Below are 7,534 nucleotides of genomic sequence, written 5' to 3' on the forward strand. Positions count from 1 at the left end.
CTTTAACGCTGTGTTGCATGATAATGAGCAGAAAGGAGGAGCTGTTGGGGTTTCTGGAGGTTGTAGGTTATTCAGATGCTGGTTTGAGCATTGTAATATGGTTGATCTTAGGTATTGCGGTTCCAAGTTTACCTAGAGACGTGGAAGCCTTCTAAGAAGACTTGATAGATTCGTTTGTAACGAGGTTTGGATTCACAAATTCAATTATCATTATGTTCTCCATCTTCCTAGAATTCGTTCAGACCACAACCACATATTTATTAGGTTTAGTATTCACTAGGAAGTGCATTCTGGGACTAAACCTTTTAAATTTCTAGCTGCGTGGACAGGTACGAGCAGTTTCAAAGATCTTGTTTGAAATAGTTTGAACAAATCGGCTTCTTTTGTTGAGTCGATAGCTGATTTCACTAAAGATGCTAGGAGCTGGAATGCTATTGAATTTGGCAATATCTTTAAACGGAAGGATAATTTGATTGCTGGACTTAACAGAATTCAGAGAGCTCGTGAAAACTATAATTCTCAGAAGTTAATTGATATCGAAACTCAGTTGAGGCATGATCTAGATGAGACTTTATTTCAGGAGGAGCTTTTTTGGTTTCAAAAGTCTAGAAATGATTGGGTGGTGGAAGGCAACCGTGACACTCGTTTTTTCAACAAGAAGGTGATTGAATGGCACAGATTTAATAAGATTCGGATCCTTAAAAATTCAGAGGGAGAGATTATTGAGGATCAGAATCGTTTGAAGCATATGGCTTTTGTTTATTTTTCGGAGCTGTATTCTAAAACCAGTATTCCATATAAGCCTTTTCCCCTTAAAGGCAAATTTCCTCTTATTTCCCAACAGTTTGTTGAAGACCTGGTCAAGACCGTGCATTCTGATGAAATTAGGAAGGCTCTCTGGGATATGAACCCATTAAAAGATCTGGGGGTAGATGGATTACATGATATGTTCTAACAGAGCCAGTGGGACATTGTGGGTAACGGTGTTTGTAATTTTGTGAAATCTATATTTATTGGAGCTCCAATTCCGGAGACGGTTAGCGTACTCTGATCACTTTAATCCCGAAGTGTGCCAATCCAGACTCTCTCAAGTCTTTTAGACCAATTAGTTTATGTAATGTTAACTGTAAAATCATTACTAAGCTTATTGCCAATAGATTTAAAGTCATTATGTCTCACATCATCAATCTGTCGCAAAAGAGTTTCGTAACGGGTCGGCATATTACTGATAACACCATCCTTTCTCAAGAGGCCTTGCATTCCATGCGAAATAAGAAAGGGCGTAGCGGTGTTATGGCGATTAAAATAGATTTGGAGAAAGCTTATGATAAAATTTCATAGGATTTTTTAAGAGATACTCTTTTCGAGGCGGGTATCCCGAGCTAGCTCTCCAATGTGATTATGAATTGTGTTACTTCTCCGTTCATGAGCATTCTTTAAAATGGCTGCCCCTTGAATTCCTTTTATCCGACATGCGGTCTACGGCAAGGTGATCCTATCTCCCCATATATGTCTGTTCTTTGTATTGAGAGACTTGGCCATCTCATCACCAATGAGTGTACTAAGCGCAAGTGGAAGCCCTTGATTATGAATCGAAATTGTCCACCTTTGTCTTATTTATTCTTTGCGGACGACTTACTCCTGTTTTATGAAGCTTCTATTAATCAAGCGGAGGTTGTGAATAAGGTCTTAAATACTTTTTGTGAGGCTTCTGGACAAAGGATTAATAGAGATAAAACTGAGGTTTTATTCTCTCGGAATGTTCCAACAGCTATCGGAGGATCTATTGCAGCCAAGCTCAGTTTTTGACACTACGTTTGACTTGGGAAGTTATCTGGGAATTCCTTTACTGCACGGCAGATTGACTAAGAAGCATACGAAAGGTATTATGTTGCGTATTAATTCCAGATTGTCTAACTGGAAAGTGAAGCCGTTGAATATGGCGGGCAGGGCTACAATAGCTAAGTCAGTTATGGCTGCAATTCCCCTTTACTCTATGCAAACTCTGGCACTTCCGAAAGGGAATTGTGATGAAATAGAGCGTTTATGCAGGAAGTTCTTATGGGGTACCTCTGAGGAAGGGAGAAAGGTAAGTTTGGTTAATTGGAATACCATTTGTCAGCCGAAGATATATGGAGGGTTAGGTTTCAAAAATATGACCTCGATGAATCAAGCTTTGCTGCTAAAGATTGGATGGCATATTCTTACTAGTAAGGATAAGTTTTTGGTGGATATCCTTAGAGCTAAGTATAATTTCGATGATAGAAATTTTTCAAGTCTCAATAGAGTTTCAGGAGGTTCTCATCTCTGGAAGGATCTGAATAGAATCTAGCCTAAAGTGTGCAAAGGTGTTAGATGGGCTCTTGGTGACGGGTCGAAAATCCGTTTTTGGATGGACCCGTGGCTTGGTGATAAATTATCCCTTTATCAGGTTGCTATAGGTCATGTTCCTGAGGCTGGGATGGATTTAAAAGTGAATGCTTTTGTTGACAATAATGGTGATTGGTGGTGGGAGAAGTTCTCTAATCGCTTGCCAAATACTTGGATTATCAAAACTGCCAGTTTTATACCGCCTAAGCATAATTATAGGGAAGATCGTATGTACTAGGGTCATTCTCAGGCAGGTCAGTTTACTACTAAAACTGCTTTTGATGCCTTGGAAGCTTCTAATTGGAATGATGAAGAGAATTGGTAGAATATTGTGTGGAAGTGGCCAGGACCTGAACGTATCCGACATATGATTTCGCTTACCATTCACGGCAAGCTCATAAGTAATGTGGAGCGTGTCCGTCGACACATATCGAATGATAAATCTTGTGCCCATTGCTATGCTTTGGAGGAAGATATATAGTGACCATATTTTAAGGAGATGTATCTACGCTAAACAAGTTTAGCTTAAGATTATTGATGTTTCTTTGCGGAGTAGGTTCTTTTCCTTAGATTTTAAGGACTGGATTTTCCGCAATCTTTCAGGCAAGGATAATTTCAGTAATAAGGCAGACTGGAATTGCATATTTGGGATAGCTCTATGGAGGATTTGGCAATGGCGGAACAGTACAGTTATAGGTAACCAGAGAACAGCGGTTAGCCAAGTGGTTAATGATATTTATCAGCGGGCTGAGTACACTAGTCGGGCTATTTCGAATAGGCATATTTTGACAGATGTTGGTGGCGAGAGGCGGGATATTCAAATCTGTTCGCTTTGTCCTCCTGAACTTTGGACAAAAGTTAACAATGGTGGTGCTTTTAATTCAGTTACTGGTGTGGCTAAAGCAGGTGGGATCATTAGAGATGATTTGGGGAGATGGATCGCTAGTTTCTCGGCAACTCTGGGCGATGGTTCAGTGCTTCATGCAGAATACTTTAGTTTTTTTCTTGGGCTCCAATTAGCTTGGAAGAAGGGGTTGCAAAAGATCATCCTTGAGTTTGTGGATAAGATTTCGAGCAACAAGGATGCAACGGAATTTTCGAATATTGTCTCTACTATTCGAGAGTTCATAAACAGAAGTTGGAGTGATAAGGTGTGCCATATCTACAGGGAAGCTAATTTTGCAGCGGACCATCTCGCTTCGATAAGCCATGATTATCTTATTGGATGTTGTTATCATGATAACCCACCTCCTAGTCTTTTGCCTTGGATCTCGTATGCTCTATATGGTACTTCGTATGTTAAGAATATTAGTTCCTCGTTTGTTTTAGGTTTTGCCTCTTTTCCTTGCACCAAAAAAAAGAAACTTGCTTCCGCCACTGCTGAGAGTTAATATATAATTACTCTTACTCATCATAACACCATTCTTTTCATTTTCTCGAATTTCATAATCACATTAAAGTGATCTTTTTATTTCATATATTGGTGGACCCTGAAGAGAAAATACAATAGAAGAAAGTCCTACATAAACTAACTTACAACTTCAACAATATAAATGATAATTTATTTTTCTTTTAAAGGCCTTGAAGAATATCGTACAACAATATATCCAATGTTTAACAGGTTAAATTATCTCCAGGAGCCACACCAAGTTGGTCACAGTAGTCGACATAATATCTCACACGAGCTTGAACAGTGGCAGAATTGGCACCATCACATTCAAGATTACCATTAATGGCTCTAATGGTGGCTCCGAACCCTTGACTGATGACTGGTTGAACATTGTTCATCCAAAACCACAAAGCAGTCTTAAAGGAAATGACTGGATCATTGGCTACGGTTTCGGGAGCGTTGAGTCCGTCGAATCCGATGCTTTGTCCGGCAGGTCCATAGTTAAAGTTCCAGGAGAGTTGAATTGGTCCTCTGCCATAGTAACCTTTGTCAGGATTGCATGGATATTGTGTGGCGTTCTCGTCACAGTAGTCCCTTGATGCACCATTTATTTCCTCAATGAAGCAAAAGTCTGCACATAAAATGTATTAATTAATATAGCTAAGACAAATGTAAGATAAAGACAACTGGATTAGGTGAATTAGTTTTTGAATAATCTTTAGGATTTTGAGGTCGCTTTTAAATAAATAATTGGTCAACAAAACTTGTGGTTTACACTCTTCAAGGGTTAAAAGTTTTAATTTTTTCTCATATATTTCAATTTGGTATAAATAATATAATTTGTGCTGAAACAGTATCAAAAATTTAATTTTTGTTTCAAACGGCGATATCTCATATCATTTTCCGATCTAATTTAGTAATCGTATGAAGTATATCGTTCTCTATATTTGTCTCCCTCCTCATTTCTCCATCTAATAGAGTGGTTAGAAAAATTATATTCATACGTCGATTTTTACGTCAATCGTCATTTAATATGAAAATTTACATAATTACATATTTTTAAAATGCAGACGTCGACTACTTTATTAACTTATTTTGATTTAAAATTCGAAAAAAATTCGAAAAGTAATTTATTTTGATATAAAAATTAAATTTTGATAAAGATTGAAATTTTAATATCAAATTCAAAAATTATCTTCATGACAAAACACGGATTAAAAACATAATTACTTTAACAGAATGTTCATGGACAAAACATAATAAGTTAATCATGAGAAGACATGTAGAAATAGAGAACTTACGTCCAGTTTCATGAGTAACATGAGCAAAGAAAGCAGCAATCTCACGCCTAGAATCATCAACAGAACCAACTCTACCGAACCGAGGATACGAATCCAAAGCTCGAAGAAACACCTCCCGCGAATAAAAACCTTTTCCGACACAACCATCATCAGCTACATTAATAATCCCATTAAAGAACTCATCTGTAACAATCTCAGCTACAGAAACATCATTTGCAGGAGGGGGAAGAGTACACGGTCCCTCTTGGCAACCTGTGCCGCAGTACTCTTCGGTTACGCCGCAGAAACCAAATCGGCTGCAACATTCTGTTGATGGGCAGCCACAGTTTTGTGCAAGTACTAGCACATTAGCCCCGGCAAGAAAAATTATTGCTGCGAAAACAAATATTGTTGGATTGTATTTTCTTATAGATGGTGCCATGTTTAGTACAAGATAGAGAGAGATGTAGAAGATTTGTGAATTGATATTGAGTGATATATAAGGGTTATATATATAGATTATAACGTGGATTTGTGCTTTGAAATCCAATTTGAACATTCAGTGGTTGATATCTAGAAAAAGGCGTGTGCATTGCGGGTATGTGTATGGGTGGACTTTGACTTGTTTTATATCTAATACTAATAAATATATATTTTTATTTGGGGTGAGATAACACTAATGTTTTTGGGTCGTCGCTTTGAAAATGTCTTACTTCATTATTCAGCTATATGGCTAATCCCCGGTGAGGCCTCACCCTACTGGACAGGCTCTTAATTAACTGCTTTTTTTAAATTTCGGTTTTGAATTTCAGTGCAGCTAATTCAGCTGATTTAATATCAAACACATAGAAAAAATTCTTAGGTAGACTTAGTCTATATCACGTCATCCGTGGAATAAACCTATTACATTATGACATGTCATTAAAATAATGACACTATCGTGATATTACTATTCAAAAGTGTAAAAGTAATAAATAAAATTACGGTAGTGCCACTATTTTAATGACATGTCATAATGTGATAGGCTAGTGCACGGATGATGTGGTATGCTGAGTCTATCTAAAAATTCTCTCCAAACACATAATATAATTAGATTCTCAAGTTTGGGGAATATTTTTTATTTCAAACATTGGATTTACTATCAAGAATGGTTTAGCTAATTTTCTCTTGGTTTGATAGTTGGCATGATGGTGGTGAAATGAATGAACTTTTTCCACGTTTATTTAACCTTTCTAACTATAAGGATGCTTGCTTCGCTGAAATTATTAGTGTAATGTGGATTTGAAGACGTAAACTTCGTTTGAATAGGTAGATTTCAAAAATTTGCAAACCTTCTCTCGGTATGGTTTGTAATACCATGTCGTTTTCCGATTAGTTTCGATGAACTTTCTGACTTGGGCGTGATGGTTTTGTGTACCACTAGACTTGCATGTTTGAAATAAAATAATCCATCGTCAGATCTGAGTGAGGTCCGAAAACGATGGTTCGACCGGACCTCTTAAGAACCATTCAATTTTTGGGTTTATAAACTCCGCTTAGCTCGAGCAAAATCATTATCCTTCTGCCTCAAACCCTAATCCCGTCATATCTCTTTGCATGAAATCTTCCCCAAGTCCCTCTAGCTACACTCATTTTGAGTTAGATTAGTGTGGTTTGAGAGGAACCCACTTGATTTGGTGGATTTTTGAAACTGTTGGTGTTGAAATCCATCCACCATTTTTTAGTCCTTGAAATTTTGGGAGTTTTTCTCCAAGCTCTTCTTCTCTACTCCCTTTACAGCTTGGATTTCTTCAAGAGGTAAGTGTGTACACCATTGTTGGAAAATGGTATTTTAGCCACGAAACTTAGCGACGGATTGTAAATCCGGAGCTAAAGCATTTATTACCGACGAATTTAGCGACAAATCTACTATTCGCCGCTAAATCCTAAAATTTGCATGGCGGGAATTCTCCAGCCTTCTTTTTGTCGTGATTTAGCGTCGGATCCCTCATATTTGTCACGAAATTTATGCGTTAATGAAACACACTGTTCATTTACCGACAGATCATTTAATTTTAGCGACAAACATAAATCAGTGGCTAAAGTTAAACGATAAATCAGGGTTCCTTTCCTCTTCTTCTCAGTTTTGTTTTAAAATTGAGAAGAAGAGGAAACTGGCAAATTCAGGGGCGCTAATAATCTGCCATGCCCCCTGACTTTAGGGGTACCTTACGCTAAACCCCCTGATCTAAAAAACCTGTCGTAAACCCCCTAAACTTTACCTAATGATCAGCTAAACCCCTTTTCGCATAAATTGACCAAAATACCCTTCAAATCTGTAAAAAATTCAAACAAACCAGACAACTTCAATCTAACCACACTTAAAACTGATCCAATCAAATCAAACCAAATAAATCTAATCAAACCTAAATGTTGGGTCCAGCAGTAGCTCAAGAGGGGGGGGGGGGTGAATTGAGACTTAAAAACTTTTGCTTAAATATGTAAAGCTAATGGA

General features: G+C 37.6%; 2 protein-coding genes across 2 annotated transcripts; one reads left to right on the forward strand and one right to left on the reverse strand.

Annotated features, from left to right (window-relative positions):
• Positions 1–1,509: 1,509 nt before the first annotated feature.
• LOC126671972 (uncharacterized) lies at positions 1,510–3,761 on the forward strand. Its single transcript, XM_050365822.1, has 5 exons — positions 1,510–1,686; positions 1,772–2,089; positions 2,189–2,247; positions 2,356–2,601; positions 2,927–3,761. Exons 1-5 carry the CDS (start codon positions 1,510–1,512, stop codon positions 3,759–3,761), a joined length of 1,635 nt encoding a protein of 544 aa, XP_050221779.1.
• A 149-nt stretch (positions 3,762–3,910) lies between these two features.
• On the reverse strand, positions 3,911–5,567 carry LOC126671904 (endochitinase EP3). The gene is made up of 2 exons (XM_050365727.2): positions 5,062–5,567; positions 3,911–4,391 (listed from the first exon to the last, which is right to left on the reverse strand). Exons 1-2 carry the CDS (start codon positions 5,480–5,482, stop codon positions 3,985–3,987), a joined length of 828 nt encoding a protein of 275 aa, XP_050221684.1. The 5' UTR covers positions 5,483–5,567; the 3' UTR covers positions 3,911–3,984.
• Positions 5,568–7,534: the final 1,967 nt, after the last annotated feature.

This window comes from Mercurialis annua, linkage group LG1-X (genome assembly GCF_937616625.2).
Source record: "Mercurialis annua linkage group LG1-X, ddMerAnnu1.2, whole genome shotgun sequence".
In the NCBI taxonomy this organism is placed as follows: Eukaryota; Viridiplantae; Streptophyta; class Magnoliopsida; order Malpighiales; family Euphorbiaceae; genus Mercurialis; species Mercurialis annua.

What these genes read in the sequence shown, in the direction of transcription:
- LOC126671972 (XM_050365822.1), top strand. Translation starts at nt 1,510, where the DNA reads ATGTCTGTTCTTTGTATTGAGAGACTTGGCCATCTCATCACCAATGAG. An exon ending in CCTCTGAGGAAGGGAGAAAG is followed by an intron (nt 2,090 to 2,188) that starts GTAAGTTTGGTT and finishes TTGCTGCTAAAG; the next exon opens with ATTGGATGGCATATTCTTAC. An exon ending in GTGGATATCCTTAGAGCTAA is followed by an intron (nt 2,248 to 2,355) that starts GTATAATTTCGA and finishes CAAAGGTGTTAG; the next exon opens with ATGGGCTCTTGGTGACGGGT.
- LOC126671904 (XM_050365727.2), bottom strand. Translation starts at nt 5,482, where the DNA reads ATGGCACCATCTATAAGAAAATACAATCCAACAATATTTGTTTTCGCA. An exon ending in TGTTACTCATGAAACTGGAC is followed by an intron (nt 4,392 to 5,061) that starts GTAAGTTCTCTA and finishes TTTTATGTGCAG; the next exon opens with ACTTTTGCTTCATTGAGGAA.